The sequence below is a fragment of the Dama dama genome, chromosome 1 (genome assembly GCF_033118175.1).
Source record: "Dama dama isolate Ldn47 chromosome 1, ASM3311817v1, whole genome shotgun sequence".
NCBI lineage: Eukaryota > Metazoa > Chordata > Mammalia > Artiodactyla > Cervidae > Dama > Dama dama.
Window position 1 is genome coordinate 8,558,900 of NC_083681.1, and position 25,182 is coordinate 8,584,081.

Below are 25,182 nucleotides of genomic sequence, written 5' to 3' on the forward strand. Positions count from 1 at the left end.
TGTATGCAGCTCTTTGCAAACCCATGGACTGCAGCCCGGCAAGCTCTTCCGTCCATGGGGATCCTCCAGGCAAGAAGACAGGAGTGGGTTGCCCTCCTCCAGGGTAACTTCCCAACCCAGGAGTCGAACCCAGGTCTCCCTCGTTACAGGTGGATTCTTTACCATCTGAGTCACCAGGGAAGTCCCCTTTAAAGGCCCAATCTTGAAATACAGTCATATTTTGGGATACTGGGGATTAAGACTTTATCGTTCATATTTGCGGGACACAACTCAGCTCATAACAAATCTTAATCATTAAAAGAATCTAGTAGCACTGTGCCTGGTACACAGTGGATACTATGTTTCACTATAGTAGAGTTTCAAAAATGATCTAATTCCCTCTTTGAATTCCTTCTGTAATGGCAGGGAGAATCTTTCTCTTACTAACATGGGTCTTGCACCTAAAAGTATGCATTCAGACCTACACCAGTGCATCAGCACATCACGACGAAGGCCAGAGCCAGCTGGTGGCCCGCACTCTCACACACCCCTGCTCCTGGCCTTGCCACACCCATTCCCACCAGCCACGCCCTCTCCTACCTGATGGAACACTTGCTGCAGCGCCCTGCAATACACGGAGCCTCAGATTCCTCACAGGGCCAGACCTGGGCCCACAGAAATATCAGGGAGCTTGCAGGGCTGCTCTCTGCCCAGCAGAGGACTCGGGCTTTCTGGAGACCCAGGCCCAGGCCAAGTGGTGAGTCCCACAACTCACAGAAGAGAGGGGCTGTGCCGCGGGCACCCTGGAACAGGACCTGCCTCCACGGCCCTTAGAGTGCATGCCAGGGCCCTGCAGATACCGCTTCCTATAGAATTCCTGCCCATTTTCACTTAGCCATCATTAAACAGCACCTGTGAAGTCTGACTAAAGAAAAAAAAAGGACAGAGAAATTTTCTTTCTTCCTACTATACTCTTTACTTGAAAGAATCTAATGGAGTTTGGGGATAAGAATTTTTAATACTACACCTCCTTTTCACCTGGCCTCAGAAGTCTGTCAAAGACCCAGCCAGATCTGGGAAAGGTCAAATATGACTGAGCCCCAAAGAAGATACTTACCATTGCCTGTATTCAACCCCCCACCAACACCTCTACAACAAAATGATGACACTATGTTCTTAAATCCCAATGAAGATTTACATAATTTTGTTAAGAATGTTTGATATGGATTTTTAATTCAAACAGTATCTACAATATACAAAGCAACTAGACAGATACTGTCATCTAAAAGAAATTCTCATAAATTCCATTATTATTTAAAAAACAATTTTTGGTAATTTGTTTTATGAATTCAATTTTTTAATAATTAGCATTTGAACTGCTTACAATGTGACAAGTTATTATGCTTATGTACATTATCTCATTCTTATATAACCCTATGAAAGTTTATTATAAGGCAGAACAAAAAAAAAACTGGTGTGAATTGATGTAGTCTTTCTAAAGACCTTTTATTAAGGGAAAACCTTTTATACCACTAAGAGAAAAATCCTTATCTTACAACACAACTGAAAAAGAACCAATGAGAATTTGGCAATATACCTGTGATAAACTTCAGAGTTCCTGGTTTCCAATTCTTTTCAACAATACTCTAAAGTAGTACTCAATGCTTTCAGAAAGAATACCAGATCCAGTCACTTCTAAAATGATACATAACAGCATTAACACTGCTTCTTTAACTTCTCCCGTGTACACACATGTACACTAACACAGCTCAAACATAAATCTTACTTTTCATATAAACAGAGATTAAGATTAAATATCATATGACACCATTTTATTTTTTTTGCTGACAAAGCAGATTTTATCGGGAACAGGTGCCCGGGTGGAGAGCAATAGGGTTATGGAACCCAGGAGAAGAGGTCTGGCAGTCTCGGGTTTATGAGGATGGGATTAGTTTCCAGGTTGTCTTTAGCCAATCATTCTGACTCAGAGCCCTTCCTGGTGGTGCATGCCTTGTTCAGCCAAGATGGATGCTAGAGGTGAGGATACTGGGAGGTGGTCAGACATGTGGTGTCTCCTTTTGACCTTTCCTGAACTCTTCCGGTTGGTGGTGGCTTATTAGTTCCATGTTCCTTACCAGGACCTCCTGTCGTAAAACAACTCATGCAAATGGTTACTGTGGTGCCTGGCCAGGGTGGGCGGTTTCAATCAGCGTGCTTCCCCTAACAACTCCCCACTGAGACTTCATACTCAAGATACTTCTTGGGAATTGGGGCGAAGGTCTCTTTCTTCTGAAACTTCTTCCTGCTGTGCATGAGCGTAGGCCTGCCTAGCAGAGCAGAAGTCTCTCTCTAAATGATCTAAGTGGAGGTATTATGTGCCTGAAACCCTTGTAATAACAGCAATTTAGCTTGAAACTGTTGGCTCCTCTCAGAGATGAAATAGACAGGGGCCAAACAGGTGACCTAACAGGATGGTCATCACTGGTCCCCAGAAACAGAAGGTAACATTTGGGATGAGGGCTTCAGGATGTGTGACTTTTTTCTGATTGGTTGCTGGTGAGGCAACAGAGCAGTGCTCCAGGAATCTTGTATTCAGCCTGAAGTTACCTCCCTCCACCTGGGTGGAGGCCCCAGTTCTGTGGAACTCAAAGACATTGTTATGCATATTTTTTTTTGAGTAGGAACCAGGACCCTGTCTCAATGCTGTACCACTATTTGAAAAAGAACCAATGAGAATTTGGCAATATAACAGTGATAAACTCCAGAGTTCCTGGTTTCCAGTTCTTTTCAACTGTACTCTAAAGTAGTACTCAATGCTTTCAGAAAGAATACCAGATCCAGTCACTCCTAAAATGATACATAACAGTATTAACACTGCTCCTTTAACTTCTTCTGTGTGCACGTAGGTACACTAACACAGCTCAAACATAAACCTTACTTTTCATATAGAGATTAATATTAAATATTATGTATGACACCACTTTTTGGAAACACGAGTACTAGTGCCAAAGAAAGCAGAGAATGTAAATGTTACTAATTAAGGAGTCAGTAATTCATTTTTTTACTTGAAACAACTTCAGACAATATTTTAAAGATTTTTATACATAAGCTAACATACAGCCTATTTTTCTTTTATGAGAGAAATGTACGAACAGTACCCTTAATTATACCTCTGCAAATAGGGCATCTTCTTAGAGAAGGGGCACATTCTTGGCATACTACCAGATGACCACAAGGAATGAATACAATAGAAACTTCTTTGTCCATACACACTTTACAAGTTCTTTCTTCTTGCAGCCTTCTCAACTGTTCTTCCAGGGACAGACCTACAACAACAAAAACCTCAGTGAAATTCAGTTTCTACTTTACCTTCCATTTAAAAATTAAAAGGGTAGGGGCTTCCCTGGTGGGTCCGTGGTGAAGAATCTGCCTGCCAATGCAGGAGACCCAAGTTCAATCCCTGGTCCAGGAAGATCCCACACGCTGTGGAGCAACTAAACCCGTGCACCGCAGCTGCTGAGCCTGTGCTCTGGAGCCTGGGAGCCGCAGCTGCTGAGCCCACGCGCTGTGCTGCTGAAGCCTGTGCACCCTAGAACCTGTGCGCGGCAACCGAAGCCGCCACAGTGAAAAGCCTGTGCCCTGCAATCAGGAGCAGCCTCCACGAGCCCCAACTATAGGAAGCCTGCACAGGAACAAAGACCCAGCACAGCCAAAAGTAATAAATAAATAATTTTTTTAAAGGGTAATATTTTATGTTGGTCCCAAGCCTTAATTTTGTTTTACCTGAGACATCTGCTGGAATATACTTCATATTCTTTTCCACTGAGGAAAGAAAAACATACAAAACACATCACTCTAACACTCAGCCATAAAAACAAAATTCTGTCACATGCAACAACACAGATGGACCAGGAGTATATTGTGCTTAGTGAAATAAGTCAGAGAAACACTACGCTATCAGGTATATGTGGAATCTAAAAAATAAAACAAGCGAATGTGACATAAAAGACACAGACACAGAGAACAAACTAGTGGCCACCCAGTGGGAGTGGGGGTGGGCAAAACAGGGATAGGAAGATTAAGAGGTACAAACTACTATGTATAAAATAAATAAGCTACAAGGTCCGTTGTACAGTACACAGAAAATAGTTTTATAACTATATAAACCAATGTTTTATAACTATAAATGGAATATAATCTTTGAAATTTTTAAATAACTGTTGTACCCCTGGAACTAACACAATACAGTGAACCACCTACACCTCAATTAAAAAAACTTTTTAAAACATTACTCTACCAAATACAAGACTGCTTTGCCTACTACATATTATTTTTCCCCTACTATGTATTGGACACATAGATTTTAGCTATATATCATCGGATATTATTTAGCCAAGCTACTTGGGCAATGAAAGACTTCACTTTTTTAGAACAAGTTAAATGTACACAGTTTGCTAACTGGATTCAATCTGTTTATCAAACACAAAGATGAACACAATTCTAAAAATAACTGTACAACAAACTCACCAAACAAGTTCTTATATAATGTAGGGTCAATTTCCTTAAGACAGTTTTTGAAGATGTTGGCGGCACTATTTCCTTTAACTAGAACAGTATCAATCAGTTCTCTTGCTTGTAAAGGTATCTGTGTTTTTTGCTTAATAATATCATGTTCCTGTTTATTAATTACATTGGCCTTTAAAAGATTATCCAGGATAGGAAGCACACACGTCAACTGTTGAAAGAGAGCCATTCTATTCCTCCGAAGTAATGACAAATCATCTTCAATGTTAAAAAAAAAGAAAAAATGTATTAGATTATAAACTGTTCCAACCACACTCATAGTCACTAACAACCAATCCTATGAACAACTCAGACACTAAATAGGAGCAAGAAAAAAAGAACAAAATTACCTGTCAGCATCTTAATGTCTGTCATTTGGAAAACCTTCAGAAGATTCAGCTAAGGCATAGTATGTAGCACACACATGGCCTCTGCTTTTGTAACCTACTTAAGTCTGTATATTGGGTTGGCCAAAAAGTTCGTTTGGGTTTTTCTGTAAAATGCTACAGAAAAACCTGAATAAACTTTTTTGGTCAACCCAATATTTACCTATCTTAGAATCCTGCTTTATCCTGCATAAAGTAGGAAGAGAATTTTAGAGGATAGTATAAATGTGCCACCTCTATACTTTGCCCCAATGAAATACTGACTTCTCTTTGCATTATATCACATTACGTTTATAAGCATTTTCATATGAATTATCTCATTAGATAGAAAGATCCTATCAATTAAACAAGTCGGTTATGACTGTTTCTTATTTTCATACAGGGTAAGAGAGACTCAGGAGGAATGAGTGACCTGTCCAATGTCACAGGAAGAATCAGTTGCAGAATCAAGTCTCTGAGATTAGTATCTTCAACTTCATGTTTAAGAAGTAGTGAGCAGGATTTCCCTGGTGGTCCACTGGTTAAGAATCCGCCTGCCAATGCAGGGGACAGGGTTTGATCCCTGGTCCAAGAAGGTTCCACATGTTGCAGGGCAACTAAGCCTGTACTCCCCAGCTGCTGAGCCTGCACCCCACAGCCCTGCAGCTACTGAGCCCATGCAGCACAACTTCTGAAGCCCATGGCCTACAGCCAGTGTTCTGCGGCAAGAGAAGACAGCGCAGTGAGAGGCCCGCACTCTGCAAGAGAGAGCAGCTCCCACTTGCTGCACCTAGAGAACGCCGGCGCTCAGCAACAAAGACCTGGGGCGGTGGGGGGCTAGCTGTCCACACAGGCACAGCCACTTAGTAGCTATGTGCCATAACCTTCACACACCTCAGTTTCCTCATCTGTAAAATGTAGACAATAACAGTACCTTTCTCAAAGAGTTGTTAAGGATTAAATGAGACATATGTGAAGTATTTATCACAGTATCTGGCACATAGTTGGCTACCAATATCTTATAAATGTTTAGGTCTATAGCAATTTTAAAAGACTGCATATGAATCAAGCCTAGTCTTTTTTTTAAAGTAATGTTTTACCCTTTAACCTTAAACCACACAAAATCCATTGTTAAATAGACTATGGGCATAAATTCCTGAAATATTTTTCAAAATCTTCCTCTTTTGATGCCCCAATCACTAATATTTAATTGCCTGCTTTCAGCCTTAGAAAAAAAAAGTTGTTGTTCAGTCCTTCCAATAAGTATTCAGGGTTGATTTCTCTTCGGACTAAATGCTTTGATCTCCCTGCTGACCAAGGGGACTCTCAGGAGTCTTCTCCAGCACCACAGTTCAAAGGCATCAATTCTTTGGTGCTCTGCCTTCTTTACAGTCCAGCTCTCACAACCAAACATGACCACCATAGCTTTGACTATACGGACCTTTGTCAGCAGACTGCTGTCTCTGTTTTCAACACACTGTCTAGGTTTGTCATAGCTTTCCTGACAAGAAGCAATCGTCCTCTGATTTCATGGCTACAGTTACCACTCGCAATGATTTCAGAGCCCAAGAAGAGGAAATCTGTCACTATTTTCACCTATTCCCTTTCTATTTGGCATGAAGTAATGCGGCCAGATGCTATGATCTTAGTTTTTTTAATATTTAGTCTTAAGCCAACTTTTTCACTCTCTTTCATCGTCATCAAGAGGTTCTTTAGTTCCTCTTTTCTTTCTGCCATTAGAGTGGTTTCAGCCACAAATCTGAGGTTGCTGATGCTTCTCCCGCCTATCTTGACTCCAGCTTGTAACTCATCCAACCCGGCATGTCTCACGATGTGCTCAGTGTATAGGTTAAATAAACAGGGTGACAACAGACAGCCCTGTCATACTCCATTCTCAATCCTGAACCAATCATTCTATACAGGGTTCTAACTATTGCTTCTTAACCCTCATACAGTTTTCTAGGTAGGCAGGTAAGATGGTCTGGTAGTCCCCTCTCTTTAAAAGTTTTTCACAGCTTGCTATGATCCACACAGTCAAAGGCTTTAGCATTTTGTACATCTATATATTTACAAGTTTAATGAAAAATAAAGAAGTCTATTGTAAAGTTGTTTTAAAAAAAAAAAAAAAAGACCATTTCCTTGGGGTCGCAAAGAGTCAGACATGATTGAACAACCACGAAGTGAAACACACTATTCATCTCAAAATTATCAAAGTCCCTTCTCTGACCACAGCTTAGATCCTTCTACCTTAATAATTCACCTTACTACTAACAGATTTGTTCTTCACCTGATGCTGTATCTCCATGTCATTTCCAACCCTACTAACACAAGAGCTGTCTCCTGGCTTTGCTTATGTCCCTTTCTAAACTATGTATCAGTCAGGTGTTTTAATGATCTTCTCTTATTAGCATTCTAAACTCTTCCTCTCTCTTTTTTTTTTTTTATTAAGAAACAATTTCAAAGCTGTAATTCAAGACTATTCTCTGAACCTTACAAAGTCCAAGAAAGTCACAAAACTATGGTGCCCAGATTTATTAGAGTGATTTCACTTAATCTGTATTTTATTGTTGTTGTTGTTCAGATGGTCAGTCAGGTCCGACTCTTTGTGACCCCATGAACTCCAGCACTCCAGAGGTCCTTCACTATCTCCTGGAATTTGCTCAAACTCATGTCTATTGAGTCAGTGATGCCATCCAACCATCTCATCTTCTGTTGTCCCTTTCTCCTCCTGCCCTCTGGTTAACAATCTCACTATGCCTGGTCCCTTTCTTGCATGAAGACCCTCTCACTTCCCAAGGAAATCTACTTAAAAAAATTTTTGATGTGCTAGGTAAAGGCACTAAACTGTTTTACTTGTAACATCTCATTTAATTCCTATAGCTGCCCCATGCAATTTGTACTACTATCATCCTTGTTTTACAGATGAGAAAACAGAGTTCTGGTTAAATTAATCGCCAAGCTGGTAACTGACAAGAGCCAGGATTTAAACACAAATTTGTCTCAACTACAAATCAGACCTTAAACATTTTGCTACATGGCCAAATGATACAGTTCTCAAACTATTCCTATCATTACTTACAAGCTTAACAGAAAAAGTGTTTTCCAACCCCAACAGCCAAATTTACACTATGTATGTAACCTTCAACCTCTACTGGCCCTGTAACCGTCTTTTTGCATACTAGTTTCCACAGCTAGTCTCTAAGCTCCTTGAAAGTAAGCACCATGAGGAGCACAGTACTTGGTACAGGTGATCATTTTCAGTTAGTATTTGTTAAAGGAATGATTACTCAAAAGACTTGTGGAAGTCTGAAGCTTAACACAATCTGGAAGAATGCCAAAATCAATTCTCTATGATCTTTGGGTTGGGGAGGTGCTTCTTATCAAATCCTAGAATTTCATCATGGGTTCTATTTTTTCTATAAGGATCACTAAGCTAGGATTAGACAGCCAAATACCATATTAAGAATATGACTGAAAGCAACTTTAAAAAAATAAGTAGAAATAAGACAGGCTCCCAGCTTTAAAATCTTGCTTTTTCAAAACAGTTTAAATCTGTTAATATATGAGGGAGAAAGGTAATATAGCTCAAGAAAGAAATTATGACAAAATCCTCTGATTAGCATAAATTAGGGATCTTCCTGGGGAGAAAAAAAACATTCAAAAAGAAAAAACAACTGTAGTCAGTGATACTCAATTAGTGTAATACATTGCTCACAGTGACGGGGATGGAGGTTTGGAATGACCGGTGGCTGTCACCAGCAGTCAGTGGAGAGACATGGATACTCACTGTCCTGCAACACATGAGACAGTCCTATGAGACCTCAGTGAAAATAATGCAGGGGACTAACATTCCCAAATACCTGATGCTGTTTCTTCAGTCTGTCTTTCTTTCTCTTCCTCCTTTTCTTCTTCTCTTTTCTCATCTTCAGCATTGAGAAGTGCTGACACAATATCATTAACTGTTTTGTAATTCTCTCCAGTTGTTAGGATTTTACTCTGAACTGTCCGCTTTACCAGGCTTCTACTAAAGCCCATTTCCAAGGCAGCTTTAACCACAGGTGTATTCATCATGACTGCATCGTCTGAAGAACTTTCTCCAGGTCCAAAATGAACAACTATTTTAAAAGATACATATTTGGGTAAATTCCATAAACATAAAAATACGGGGAACAATAATGACTCTGATAAAATCTTTACTCTAGGGGTGATTATATCCTGGTAATGGAGACGAGCCGTATGCACAAGTTACCTATAACTCCAACCAAAGTTTGAACCTCGTAAGGGTCAAATGAGAGTGCAGCAACAGGCTGCTGTTATTGTTGTTTAGTTGCTAAGTTGTGTCTGACTCTCTCATGACCCCATGGACCACAGCCCGCCAAGCTCCTCTGCCCATAGGAATTCCCAGGCAAGAATGCTGGAGAGGGCTGCCATTTCCTTCTCCAGGGGATATTCCCGACCCAGGGATCGCACCCATGTCTCCTGAATTGCAGGCAGGTTCTTTACCACTGAGCCACCAGGGAAGCCCAGTGATAGGCTGTACTTTAAAAAAATACCAATTCCCACATCTTAGACCTACTCAGAGATTCTTTAGGGAAGGAACATAAAAATATCCTAACAATTCCTCAAATGACTCTGTTGTACACTTATTTTTGGAAACTGAGATGCTACACGAATTCAGAAGTGAGAATAATCTCAATTCAGCTAGGAAAGTGGGAGAAATCAACAAAGACTTAATGAAGAAGATCACACTAGAGTTTGAACCTGAAGGATAGACAGGACCTGAAGAGGTGGACAGATGAAGCAGAAAAAAACAAAGATGGGAAGAACAGTAAAGTGGAAGACTAAGTCACATTGAATACATCTAAAAATGTGGTTTAAAAAAAATGTGATTAAAGAATTAAAGTAATACGACTTCAGATAGCAACACATATTCTGAAGAAAATAAAGCAGAATAAGGTGGTTAAGACAAACTAGGAAGCAGCAGGAGGACAATCAGGATAGGGTGATCAGAGAGGCATTTTCTGCTAACAGGGCCAGTGCTAGCCAATACGGCACTTTTGTGAAAATTATAAAAAGACATCATTCTTCAAGATACTTTACTGCCATCTGCTGGAAAACTGCTTTATAATAAACATAAATATACAATGTGTAAGTGCGCCCTTGCTCAAACACATGTGGAAAACCCTGTCTGAATGGGTAACAGCAGAGCAAACACCTGAATGATAGGGAATGAATGTGGGAATATCTGAAAGAAGTCTTTCAGGCAAAGAGAACAGCCAGTATAAAAGTCTCAAGTCAAGAGGAAAGCTTGATATATTCAAGAAACAGTAAGGTGGTGCAGAGTCAAGAGAGGAGGGTGAGGCCTCGATCATGTAGACCCTTGTGAGGAGTTTATATTTTAAGTCTGCTAGAATATTCTACAACTGCTAAAACTTGATTTGTTTTTTCAAAAGATGATTCTGGCAGCTCTGTGATAAACTTTAGTGAGGTAAAATGGAATCAGGGAGACCTGTTAGGATTTTATGACAAAAGGTGATGGAAGCTTGAATCAGATTAACAGTGGTGATGATGAAGAGAAGTGGTAAGATTTGGGACATATTATAAAGGTAGAGATGAAAGGACTTTTAATAGCTTAAAAATACAAAGTAAAAGGAGGAATCATTTAATAGCTTAAATATACAAAGTAAAAGGAGGAATCAGGGACGATGTCTAACTTAAGTCAATCTCAGCAAGTGGGGACAATTAACTGAGCAGGGGACATCATAGAAGAAGCACATCTGAGGTACGAAGGGCAGGGAGAAAATGTTTGCTCTGGTCCTATTAACTCTGAGAAACCCATTATAAACAAGCAGAGATTTAAACAGGTGGTTGAACATGCTAGTCTGCAGCTTAGGAAATGGATAACTACCTTTGGGCTGAATGCTGAGGGGCAATGCATCACTTAACAAGTCTGAAAAAGGAGTAACCAGCAAAGGAAACTGTTCATGATCAACCAGGGAAACAGAGGAAATCAACCATGTGGTGTCCAGGAAGCCAAGTGAGGACAATACCTTAAGAAGGATACAAGAGAGTAATGATAGCAAGACTGCCAAGTAAGATGCCCCCCATTTGTATCCCCACTCAACAACAATTTGGAATCCATCCAAGGACCAAAGTGCCTTTGTGAGAGGCTCTGTGATTGAGATGTAAGATTTTGAAAGCCTAGTGTATTCCAAAACCAAGGACAGCAATTTTGAGAAGACTGGCTTGTACCCAGGTGCCTGAATCCCTGACTATGGTCCCAGCAATAGATCCCAAAACAGCTCTGTATCCATCAAAATTGACAGAAGAAGGTCCTCACCTAGCAAGACCAATCAGTAAAAACTGGAAATGGCGTTTGCTCCTTCAAATGCACAGATACTATGGCCAGGCTTCATACAGCATATAAATCAGGCACATAGAACACCATCAAAAGAAACTAATAAACATCCAGACTGACCCCAAAGAAATGAAGATCTATGATTTGTCTGACAATGAACTCAACAGTCACCTTAAAGAAACTCAACAGAATTCAAGAGAACAACAGTAAACAACTAAATGAAATGAAAATAACAATGCATGAACAAAATCAGAAGTTTAAACAAGAAAAATAAAAAAGAATCAAACAGAAAACCTGGAGCTGAAGAATAAAAGGACAGAACTGAAAATCAGTAGAAAACTTCAACAGACTTGATCATGCAGAAAAAAAGAATGAGAGAACCCAAACCAAGATCATTTGAAATTAGCCAGTTATAGGAACAAAAAGAGAATAAAGAGTGAAGGAAGACCATGTGAATTATAGGGCACCATCAAGCAGATGAACAGTTACATCACAGGAACCCCAGAAGACAGAAAAAAAGGGTAGAAAGCTTACTTCAAGAAATAATAGCTTAAAACTTCAGTTCCCAAATCTTGGGAGAGATACGGATATCCAGAAATAGCAAGCACAGAAAACCCCAAGCAAGATCAGGCCAGAGAGTATTCCAAGATACATTATAGTCAAAATATTAAAAACAAAGACAAAGAAAGCATTTTGAAAGCAGCAAGAAAAAAACGAATCATTACATACAATGGAACCCCCCTAAGGCTATCCGCACATTTCTCTGCAGAAACCTTGCCGGCTAGGAGAGAAAAACTTAATGTATCAAAGTGCTAAAAGAAAAACAAATGCCAAAAAGAACACTGTTTGGGAAATTAAAAATGAAGGTAGCCTTGTTCAGGCTTCAGAAGTAGGGGAGCATACCTCTAACCGACTTCTGACCTTGCCTGGACTACATGCCTGCCTGCATGCAAGAACACCAATTGTTACCAGCAAGTCAAGCAGCACTTTGGATAAGAAAGGGAGTGGGTCTTGAAACGTTTTTTTTAACGAGTGCTTTATATTTGATTATTTATTCAATTATTCATTTTTGGTAGCACTGGGTCTGTTTGCTGTACAGGCTTTCTCTAGTTGCAACGTGCAGGTTTCTTATTGTGGTGGCTTCTCGTGTTGCAGAGCATGGGCTCAGTAGTTGCAGCAGATGGGCTTAACTGCTCTGCAGCATGTGGAATCTTCCCAGACCAGGAATTGAACTGGTGTCCCTGTTAGTTGGCTGATTCTTAACTACTGGACCACCAGGGAAATCCAACCTTAGAATATCTTAAGCCCCTGGGGACCTAACCTGGCCCCCAGAGCCTAAAGGATTTTATGACTCACAAGGTGAAACAAACAGCATTGAAAAAGTTAAAGAAAAACCACAACTGCACTTTTGCATGCAAACTGTTATCAGTTTGTGGCCTAGGATCACAAGCAGGAGCTCCCAAAGCTGCAATCTGAAGTCTGGCCTGTGTGGTGGAGGTACTAACAGGACCCCTTCCCAGTCAGGACTCCAGTCTGCTGTTACGTGGGACTGCCAGCACTGTTCAGTACTAGATCAACGTGGGTGCTGGCCCAATGCAGAGATGTGTATGTTGTTACTTCTCTCTGCTGTTTCTATTTCTATTCTTTTAATGACTGTACACTGAAATTAAGCCAAATTAATTACTGAATATTAAATACTGAAACTGTTTATTTGTGTGTAACAAGCAGTTTCTTTTGTTAACGAATCCTATGAAACCAAAATAAAAGTACAACTTTCAGCAAAACAAATGCTGGCAAAATTGTCCTTCAGAAACGAAGAAGAAATAAAGACATTCCAGTCAAACAGAAGTTGACAGAGTTCATGAACACGAAACCTGTTTTATAAGAAATGCTAAAATAATTTCTTCAAGTTAAAATGAAGAGACCTTAAGTAATAACATGAAAACACATAAAAGTATAAAACTTAACTGGTAAAATTAAGTATGCAGGTCAAATTCAGAACACACTATACTGTAATTGTATGTCTAATATAAGTTAAAAAAACAGTAATACAGTTTGCACAGCAAAGGAAACCATAAACAAAACAAAAAGGCAACCTATAGAATGGGAGAAAATATTTGCAAAGTGACTAACATGGGATTAATCTCCAAAATATACAGAGAGTTCATGCAGCTCTACGTAAAAACAACAAACCCAATCAAAAAGAGATAGAAGATCTTCTAAAGACATACAGATGGCCAAAAAGCACATGAAAAGATGCTGAGCATCACTAGTTATCACAAAAACAGAAATAAAAACTACAATAAGGTTATCACCTCACACTGGTCAGAACAGCTAATATTAAAGTCTACAAAAATAAATGCTGGAGGGAGAGTGAAGAAAAGAGAACCTTCCTTCACTATTGGTGGGAATGTACACTGGTTATAACCACTATGGAGAACAGTACGGACGTTCCTTAAAAAACTAAAACTGTAACTACCGTATGGCTCAGCAATCGCACTCCTGGGCACGTATCTGCAGAAAACTGTAATTCAAAAAGATACATGCACCTCAATGTTCACTGCAGCACTATTTACAATAGTCAAGACGTTGTTGCTGTTGTTTAGTCACCAAGCTGTGTCCGACTCTTGTGACCCCATGGACTGTAGCCCTCCAGGCTCCTCTGTCCATGAGATTTCCCAGGCAAAAGTTCTGCTGGAGTGGGTTGCCATCCTTCTCCAGCGGATCTTCCCAACCTAGGGACTGATCAAATCCGCATCTCCTGCTTGGCAGGTGGATTCTTTACCACTGAGCCACCTGGAAAGCCCAGCCAGACATGGAAGAAAACTAAATGTCCACTGACACAGGAATGGATAAAGATGAGGTACATACATATAAGGGAATTCACTCAGCCACAAAGAATGAACAAAATAATGCCATTTGAAGCAACATGGATGGACCGACCCAGAGATTAACATACTAAGTCAGACAGAGAAAGACAAATATCATATGATATTGCTCATATGTGAAATCTAAATGTTTTTTTAAAATGATATAAATTAACTTACAAAACAGAAAAAGACTCACAGATTTCAGAAACAAACCTATGACTGCCAAAGGGGAAACTCTGAGGAAACCGATAAATTAGGAGCATGGGATAATCATACACACACTACCATATATAAAAGAGATAACCAACGAAGACCTATTGTATAGCACAGGGAACTCTACTCAATATTCTACTACACACTATATGGGAAAGGAATCTGATGAAGAATTAACATATAGTATCACAGAAGTGCTACACTGTATACCTGAAACTACACAGCACTGTAAATCCACTATATTCCAATACAATTTTTTTTAATAAGGAGTACATATAGAAAAATAAAAAACAATACTAACAACTACAACTCCAACTCCAATAATTTGTTACTAGATGCAGAATATAAAGAGATATAAAGTATGACATCAATAGTGTAAAACCTGGGGTGAGGATAAGTAAACTGTAGAGTTTCTCTAAACAACTGAAGGTAAGTTGTTATCAGCTTAACACAGACTATTATATCTGTAAGATATATTATTATCTGTAAGATTTTTATCTGTAAGAGATATATATATATATATACACACTATTATATCTGTAAGCTTCATGGTAAACAGAAAGAAAAAACCTACAGTAGATACAGAAAATACAATAGAGAAATTAAAGTACAAGGAAATGGCAACCCACTCCAGAATTCTTGTCTGGAGAATTCCATGGACCAAGGAGCCTGATGGGCTACAGTCCATGGGGCCGCAAAGAGTCGGATACGACTGAGTGGCTTCACTTCGCTACAGAAATTGAGTCAGAGATGAAGACAGCAAGAGAGGAAGAAATGAACAAAGGAACTAAAAAAAAAAAAAACCCAATCAGAAAACAATTAACAAAAACACAGTAAGAAGTCCTTATATATCAGTAACTATTTTAAATGTAAACAGGCTAAATTCTCCAATCAAAAGACAAGAATGGCTGAATGGATTAAAAAAACCCACAAGATCTAACAGCATGCGGCCTACAAAAGAATCACCTTAGCTTTAAGGACACAGAAAGACTGGAAGCGGAAAGATATAAAAGGCTGAAAGTGAAAAGATATAAAAGTTCTATGCAAAAGATAATCAAAAGTGATGAGGAGTTGCTCTACTTACATAAACTAAACTTTCAGTCAAAATTAGTGCTAAGAGACAAAGAAAATGACTATACACAGTGATGAAGGGGCCAATTCATCAAGAATACATAAGACAATTGTAAACTTATATGCAACAAAACACTGGTGCATCTAAATATCCAAAGCAAATACTAGCATAACTAAAGGGAGAAACACAGAGGAATACAATAATAGAAGGGAACTTCAATATCCCACTTCCAACACTGGTTAGATCATCCAGACGGAAAGTTAATATGGAAACAGCAGACTAAATAACACTTTACACTAAATGCCTGATGTAGCTAAAATTGAATTATAACCAGAAGATGTATTTCCTACCCTTGCACTAAAATACTACATATCAGGTAAATACCTACTTTTCTAGCCCAGTTCTCAAATCATGTAACCTGGGCCTTTCCAAACATGATAGTTTACAGCAAACGTTCCCTCTCTGGAGGGCTTATTATTTGCTCCTCTCATTTCCTATTCCTATCTTGTCTCCCCAGTTAGAACATGAGCACTTTAAGAATAAAAACTAGAATATTTCCAAGAATCCTCTAAAAATATCATGAATCTTAGAAGGTAGATATGTGCGTATGTGCTCAGTCGCTCAGTCATGTCCGACTCTCTGCCACCCCATGGACTGCAGCCTGCCAGGCTCCTCTGTCCATGGAATTCTCCAGGCAAGAATACTGGAGTGCGTTGCCATTTCCTTCTCTAGAGAGTAGAAAGATACATAATATTTACTAGTTAACTTCTTAGCACTTTTTTCTATAACCTCAGAAATCCTTTATTTACAAACTTTTATTTTTATTATTCTTAAATCCTATTCTTTATTTGGGATATTTTCATACATACTTGGTGGATCAGCATTTTCATCTCCAGGAGTATTTGCAGTTGACAACAGCTATGAAACAGGAAAAAAAAAAAAAGTAAAATCCAGAATCTCAAACAATCTGAGCATAGCAACATTAAGATAAGTTTATCTTAAGTACTATCTATATCTATACACATGCTTTGAAAACTGGGCAATTTACATACTGCACTTTGCTATGTTTTATCTTAATCACCATAAAACATTTCCTTAAACTTCAGCTAATTCCAAATTAGAATTCAAGTATCAGGAAGGCAGGAAAAAGTATTAATGGTTTCTCATTCCACTTAGAAAAAGTTATATTTCAGCTTAACCACTCTCTAAGGTTCCAAAGTCCTAAAATGTTATTTTTGTTTATTTTTCTCAAAATGACGAAGGAGATACTGAAGACTCTTCTCCAACCCTACCAGAAATTTGTACAGGGCCAAGTTCTGTGACTTTTCAAAAAACTAAAAAATAATTTTTTAAAAGCCATGAACAAACATGGTAGTCTGAAAATAAAACTTAAAAGTGTCATTAAGATGGACATAAAACATATAACTATAATTAACTTTAAAAAGATATAAAGATCACTTCTAATCATATTTTGTAATTATTATTCAGGAGAATCCAATGTTGCCAATTATAAAAACATATTTACCTGTTCAAGAAGATGAGGATATCTAGCTTGAATCTCACCAACAAACTCCTGCCCTTTCATGTGTATCAAGAACTCACACCTAAAACATAAGAGGAAAAATTTTTTATCTCTTTTATGTCAAAAATATATTCTGATCATTCTAGAAAAGCGGTTTTCAAACTCTTGGACTATATCCCATGGTACAAACATTTTACATCACAACCTAGTACACATATACACCTACCAGGAACAAAATTCTCATAAAACATCACAAATTTTTACTATGTATTGATACATTCTGATATTTTCATTTGATTCCATTAATACAATAACAACAATAAATGAGTCTGGACCTCAACGGAGAAAAAAGTAAGACGAAAAATGCTGTTCTGGATAATTTACTTTGGGAGTTTAACATAAGTTTCAGAAACTGTAATGTGGTATGCCTAAAATATGATCTTTCACAAAATGACTGCTAATCTTTCTCCACTGTCCACTCTTCCATTATACAGGAAGCACAAACCCCCTAAAAAATTAAGAGTATCAAGTATTTTCATCTATATACACTGTGACAGTGTTTCCCAAATACTTGCTTTCAAATTACTAGAATTTCTCAATGGTTATTCCAGGAAATTCATATAACATCTGTTTCTTCCCTTTTGTTTTTTCAACAAATGGACATAGACAATATTCATAAATATTAGCCTTGATCTATGTCCATACTGTACACAGAAACAAACTAAAAATGGACCACATGCTTAAATACAAATCTAAAACAATATAACTTCTAGAAGAAAACACAGGAGACAATCTTTTTGTCCTTAGGCTAAGAAAAGATTTCTTAGCTAATAAACCAACAGCAAAATCCATAAAAGATAAAACTGATAAACTGACATCATCAAAATTAAAAACTTCTGCTCATCAAATACACTGTTAAAAAAATAAAAAAACAAGTCAGACTGAAATGTTGCAAAACACATCTGATGCAGAACTTGTATCTAGAATACATTAAGAACTCTCAAAACCTAGCAATTAAAAAAAAACTTCTTTAAAAGAGACACTTCATCAAAGAAAATACAGTTCCAAGAACAAAGAACCCACAGATACAAAGGGCTGACTCTACTATGTCATATGAGGAACTTAACCACACATGGATTTTGGTTTCTTGAGGGGAAACCCTGGGAGTGTCCTGGAACCAATTTCTTGCTGACACTGAGGGACAACTTATACAGACAGCAAATAAACATCTAGATAGCAAATAAATATCATTAATCACTAAGGAAATGCTAATTAAAATCACACTGAAATACCACTACACATCTATGAGAATGGCTAAAATCAAAAAGACATTACCACATGTCATTAAGAATCTGGAATACTTGAGGTCTCATACATTCCTGGTGTGAATATAAAATGATACAGCCACTTCAGAAAACAATTTGGCAGTTTCTTCTAAAGTTACAATGGTAAACAAAACTTGCCATCCAACCCACTAATCCCAATTCTAAGTATTTAAAGTATTTACCTAAACAAAATGAAAACAAGTTCACAAAGGTTTACTAATTTTTAGAGTGGCTTTATTCATTATTGCTACAAACTGGAAACAACCCAAATGTCCTTCAAGTGGTGACTGGGGTGATTTAGTAGAGAACATGTAAGCATGCTCATGACTCAAGTTCATCACGCCGAAAACATAGCTTGTCATTGTTCCTGATCTTAATATCGTTCTAAATTATTTTTATTCTAGGACTGATTAACTTATAATCATAATGACTAAAGATAGGAAGTATATTGGCTGTTCTATATTTCCTCTTTCCAATAAATTCTAAGAGGATTAAGATTTTTGTCTTGTCTTATTCACTGTTACATCTCCAGCATCTAAAGCATTCAGAAGGATATACGGAAATAGGTGAAAGGGATTGAGAGATATAAAATTCAATGATAAAATAAATCCGCCATGGGGATGTAATATACATACAGCAAAAAAAAATGTGGTCAAAACAATTATGATGTTGTTGTTGAAGTGTTAGTCACTCAGTCGTGGCCAAGTCTTTGTGAACCCCATGGACTGTAGCCCGCCAGGCTCCTCTGTCCATAGAATTCTCCAGGCAAGAATCCTGGAGTGGGCAGACATTCCCTTCTCCAGGGGATCTTCCCCACCCAGAGATCAAACCCAGGTCTCTTGTATTACAGGCAAATTCTTTACTGCTTGAGTCACCAGGGAAGCCCCAGAAGCAATTATACTTCAAAGAAAAAAATTATTTTAATATGGTCAATAATATTGCAATAGCTGTATAGGGGCAGATGGTTACTAGGCTTATCATGGTAACAACTTCATTATGTGTGCAAATCAGGGCACAGCACACCGGAAACGTATTATGTTAACTATATTTCAATTTTTTAAAAATGATATTAGAAGGGGAAAAAAGATCACCATAGTTTTCCACTGTTACTTCTAACTACTGATTCCTAAGACTCTTGCTAACAGATAATGCTGTTACTGTCATGAATTATCATGCTCAACCAAGATGAATCCCAGTATTCTTACTGGTCTGCTGCAAAATCAGCATTTATCTGCCAGTTTCAATTTCAACCTCATATGTAATAGTACCACAATTTTTGCCTTTCTCTTTAATTTGGTTCTTCTTCGTTTTGCTTTGGATTGACTTTTCATTTGATTCCATGCTGTCGTGTAAATATTAATACTTATGAAAAAGGAAACTCTTTTGAATGGTTATGACTAAAAATGTTAAGAGAGAAAAAACAAAAGTAAAATAGTATCTAGTAGGCATGCACATATTTAATAAGTGAATAAATAAACTGTGTTAAACACAGTGATAACGATTATCCACTTTGGATTTTCATCTTCTGAACTGAAAGACTATCCACAATTGAAATTTGTTGTTTTCAGAAGTGTTTACAAAAAGCACTGGCCTTTCCCCTTATGTAACCATTTCAAGCAAAACACCAATTACAGAAATAAACCAAGATTTTGTTTGGCCTTGCTTTATAAAGGAAAAATTATAACAAATGAAACACTGTTCATCAGAAAGCTGTTTTTGTCTTTTTAATACTATTAAATTCCAAATTACAGAATAAGCCAATTTCATAGGGCCAAGGACAATCAAGTCATTTAAAATTCTGACAACTGGGAATTTACTGGTGGTCCAGTAGTCAGGACTTGGTGTTTTCACTGCTGTTGCCCAGGTTCAATCCCTGAATGGTGACTGAGATCCCAGAAGCCACTCAGAGAGGCCAAAAATAAATACAATTATGACAATAAAACATGATTTTTCCTACAAAAATAGAGATTCCTCATTATTAGGAAAGTCTCTCACCAGTCGAAACATTATCTATATGATATGATTTCACTCTTATAAAGTACCTAAAATAGTTGAATTCACAGAGACAGAAAGTAGAATGGTGGTTGCCAGGGGCTGGGAATATAAGGAATTAATGAAATGAATACACGATTCAGTTTGGGAAGATAAAAAAAGTTTGGAAATTGACAGTAGTAATGAATAAGGAATAAGGTGAATGTACTTAATGCCACAAAACTGTGAACTTAAAAATGGATAAAATAGCAAATTTTATGTTATGTACATTTTATAATTTTTTAAAAAGACAGTATTACCTATTCCAACTTCCTCATTTTATAGATGAGGAAAGGCTCAAAGGGGTCACATGACTTGTCCAATTTCATACAACTACTCAATAACATTCCACCAACAGCACTGCCTCTAAATTCTTGCCAGGCTATAGTAAAAAAATTAGGACATACTGGTAGAAACAGAGTGACTAAAGAGAGATATGTGACATACCACAAAAAGATAAAATTGTTCAGAAAAAAATAATTTACAATTATAATCACTTAAAATTGATTATACAAAAAGGTTTTTATTATATGCATTTTTATATTTGTCCTATTCCTAGATTCATTTAATGTCCCTTCTTGTTTTTCTTTTTCCTTCTTATCTTTTTCTAACGTATCCCCTTTTCGCTCTACTTTACATATTTTTATAATACTTTAAACCAAAATGGAAACATTTTTCTACCAAAATAACTAATGTTACAATTTGGTGTCTTAAATGGCTAATTCTCTAATGGTATAAAGAAGCTTTGTTATACTGAAATGTAAACTTAAAACACGCAAACATGCCTACATCTTTTACGCACAGAACTGTGTATACAAATACCTTTCAAAACAATTACCTTGGAAACCATTTGGCGTGTTCTACCCATGGGTCATCTCCAGATTCCCAACACCTTAAGCCACCATCACAACAAAAGCACTTGACATCATCGTTGCGACCTAAAGAAAACACAAGAATAACTGAATACACATGTTCTAATATATTAATCAAAACGAACTAGATAAACATATAGCTATACATTTTCTTACCTACATAATAGAAACCAGCACTTGCAAGCTGCTCGGGCTGAACTGGTACAGTAGGTGGCCAGTACATAAATGTTCTCAGGCGAGCTGCATGTGTCTGCATACTCAAATTTGAAATGCTGAACCTTAGCGTTTCCAGAGAATTTTCCAAAAATGGACAGTTGGGAAAGTGTCTCTGGTGTTCTAACATAGCATCATCCTTTGGTTCCCAGTTATTTAGCGTCCCACCACAGGCAAAGCAGGCTACCCTGTCTCCAGGTCCTATATAATAAAAGCCAGCTCTTGCCAATACTGATGGTGACAGAAAGGTTAATGGCCACATTTGATAAGTAAGAAATCTCGCTTCTTCAGTACTCATGGCATAACTGTACGGGTTAGTCCTCAATGGGGAAAAGTCTTCGACTGCTCGAGAATTAATAGGGTTTGGTGAAAGGTTGGAATAAGAACCACTGAATGATCTACCATGTTCCAAAGTTGGTGATAATGAGTGAGTAAAACTGTTTCTCATTGGAGAAGAAGCATTCTTAGAAGTGGATTCCAGACTAGTAACAGAAACTAGATTCTGAATAAAGTTACAGCTCGGATACAGTTGTTTATGCTTCTCAATAGGATTGTCTCCTTGTTTCCAGTTATCCAGCATCAGGCCACAACAGAAGCATTTGACCTTGTCATTCACACCAGTGTAATAAAAACCAGCACGAGCAAGACTCCTTTCTGAGACAGGAACACCGGTGGGGAAAGCTGAATACGTAGACATTCGGTAGAGTTCACATGAAAAGTCGTATGTCATTTTTTGTTTGTTGCCAATTGTCCAATTTGACAAGACTGTACTATCTTCCATCACACTCTTAATTTTTTGATACGAGGGATCCAGGACAAGTCTTTGGGAGGTAGTTTTGTGCATGAGTGATTTTTACTTTTTGACAGCAAAAATCCTTTACATGAAATTTTTCTTCTCTTCACATTAGATTTTTTTTTTACCATAAAAAAGAATCAAATGATAGGCTCCTACTCACATAAAATTCACTACACCTTCTTTACTGGATTTACATCTGAATTTACACTCAGGTAGGATGACTTTCTCTCCTATATTATCAAAATACCATTTAATACTCTTTAGGACTATATTAACTCAAGTGCTATCTATTCACTATTTGGTATAATACTAACCTAACAGTCTGAAAGAAGTTGAGGCACTTTTGAAAATATGTTAACACTCCTTGATTTTTCAAGCAAGTTTATATTCCCCAAATTCTAAACAAAGACACAATACTTATGCCTTTAATTTGCTTCTGGTTACAAACTACAAAGCCTGGGTATCAAGCCAATTAATGGCCATCCTACAAGAGAAAAAAAACTATATGCAGACTTCTTTCCCTCCAAGCACTTTCCTATCTTTTTTATTAAAAAAAAAAAAATCTTCTTTTATTCTAGCAAACAATAAGTCTTCATATGGTCACATTATATAAAGGCTAATTTCACATAGCTTATCATCATAGTATTTACTTAAGAAGGTTAAAGTAGCTTCAATTAACACTTTTGGAGGATGTCAACACCTATAAGCATTATTAAACCTAAATCTGTTATACTGTGCACGATGTTAAAACTCACAAGCTGCTAACTCATCTTTGTTAATACTGTCTATATTTGTTTTCATTTCCTGCAGCATCAATATTATGTTGTCTTTCTTCCTACCACTTAATTACACTTTGCATACCACTTAATTACACTTGGTCAGTTGAAGGTATTGTCTCCATAAACTTAACTAATTAACCATAGTTTCTACAGCAGAACCTTTTTACGTAACTCGTCTTTCATTTAAGAATCATGCATCTATAATATCACTCATTTTGTATTTAAAGGTAAATCAAGTTTATCAAGATACAGCTTGACTGTTCTAGTATTATCACAAATGCCTAACAAGTTACTCTATCACCAACACTGCTCATGCATAATATGCCAGTAATTAACTCTACTAGCCCTATTTCTGAAAACCCTTCATATTTTAAAAGTCTAAGTCATACACAAAATTACACTCCACAGAATTCAAACTATATCCCTTTATAAAGTTTTTGGGTGTCCATAATGGGATTTATTACTGCAGGGTAAAAAATGAGGGGTAAAAAGTAGATTCTCCAGGGCTGTAAATCTGAAAAGGAAAAACAAAACCTATTTTAGAAAACTGCATTTCCACAGTGAATACAATTTATATATTCTTTTCAACTTATTCAATAAATTCTAAAAGTGATTTACACTTTAGGTAATACATCTTAAATTTCAGCAATTTGTCACCGAAACTAATTAGAAAAGCACTTTATTAAAATAAATGCAATATATTGCCCATAGCATTAAATATGCATTTCTTTTAACGTACAACTTTGAAGAAAGATGGACATAGAAACCTATTTTGTTTTTGGTTTCCTCTCCTCCTCTGGTGACAACTTTAATACATACTTTAAGGGTATTATCTCTGGCAGTTTGCTAGAGGCAAAGGGGCACTAGTGCTGAAAGAGACTGCACCCATCAGCAACAGTGCAGCAGTTATTTAGACGATATAATAGATGGCAACCCACTCGAGTATTGCATGGAAAATTCCATGGACAGAGGAGCCTGGCGAGCTACAGCCTCTGGGGTTGCAAAGAATCGGACACGACTGCGCGCTCACAATGTTCTTTATTCTTTAATATTAAGTCTCTCCAGAACTCGGAAAACTCACCAGTGAGAGTAAAACGCGTCAGGAACTCATTAATAAATGCTAACCCTTTAACTCTACAATGCCCTTACATTCCAAAGCAACAGCCACAGAAAGCAGCTCAAAAACAACACACCCCAAAGGCCTCTGTGAAACTCTGGCCTTGGGAATGCGACCCCTTGCAAGAAAGCTTCCGTTACACCAGAACTTGGCGTTCTGTATTGACAGACTTTTGTCCACAAGCACCCTACAGTGGTTTGCCCTCTTAAAGCAAACCTGTAGCTTTGGGGGTTGAGGCCAAGAGACAGGTTGCAAGGAGAAAGAAGGGAAACCGGAATTTTAATTTCCCAGCGCTATTTCTCACAACACACAGTGGACCACGAAAGTGGCAGCGGTTGAGGCGATCTCAAACAGAAGACACCGCTCCCACACAACTGTCCTCCTTCCAACACAATCTAAACAAAACAGCACCGAGGGCTAAGTTTAAAACTCTGCAGAAGCTAGACCAACATCTTGGGCTGAGTCCAATGGCCACAAAAGTGGGCGGCGGCCGGAGGAGGCTTGCCAACAGGTCAATTTAAAAAATTTACTTTCGACTACAACTTTTGGAGTTGGGGCTTCCGAATGAAATAGCGTCGGCGAGAGTGAGGAGAGCGGAGAGCTCGCCGCGACCCCCCAGCTCCCGGCCGAAGGGCCCCGGCCCTGTCGTCCCAGTCCTCCCAACCGCAGCCGCAGGGAAACGAGCGCCACAGGCCCGCGCGCCCCAAGCCGCCTCGCACCACGGGGCCCGGAAGGAGCTGCACTCACCGCGGAGCCGGCGCAGCAAACGCGGAAACGGTTCGGCCGCCCGGAGCCTCCTCAGCCCCCTGAACAGCGACGCAGGCAGAAGGGGCGGCCGGGTGGCTGGGCTCCAGCCCTCCTCAAGCTCCCCGCCGGCGCGAGGCCCACGCCGACGCCCGCTGACGTCAGCGCGCCGGCCGGGATCACGTCACGCAGCCCGAGGGCGCCCGGGCGTCTGCAGGCGGAAGTGCGGGTCTGGCGCGGCCCGGGGAGCGCGCGCGGGCAGAGGGCCAGGCCGTGGGTCAGCTGGCGGGGGCGGCGGAGCCGGGCCTCAGCTTGATATTCTGACCTTTCATCTCGCGGCGTGGGCACTTCTGACGTTTCCTT

General features: G+C 38.5%; 1 protein-coding gene across 1 annotated transcript; it reads right to left on the bottom strand.

Moving 5' to 3' along the window:
• Positions 1-1,468: 1,468 nt before the first annotated feature.
• Positions 1,469-24,981, bottom strand: BIRC2 (baculoviral IAP repeat containing 2). The gene is made up of 9 exons (XM_061143360.1): positions 24,823-24,981; positions 21,327-23,472; positions 21,137-21,236; positions 16,946-17,024; positions 16,290-16,338; positions 8,768-9,022; positions 4,507-4,761; positions 3,763-3,801; positions 1,469-3,305 (listed from the first exon to the last, which is right to left on the bottom strand). The coding sequence occupies exons 2-9, from the start codon at positions 22,225-22,227 to the stop codon at positions 3,112-3,114; spliced, it is 1,872 nt and encodes a 623-aa protein (XP_060999343.1). The 5' UTR covers positions 22,228-23,472; positions 24,823-24,981; the 3' UTR covers positions 1,469-3,111.
• Positions 24,982-25,182: the final 201 nt, after the last annotated feature.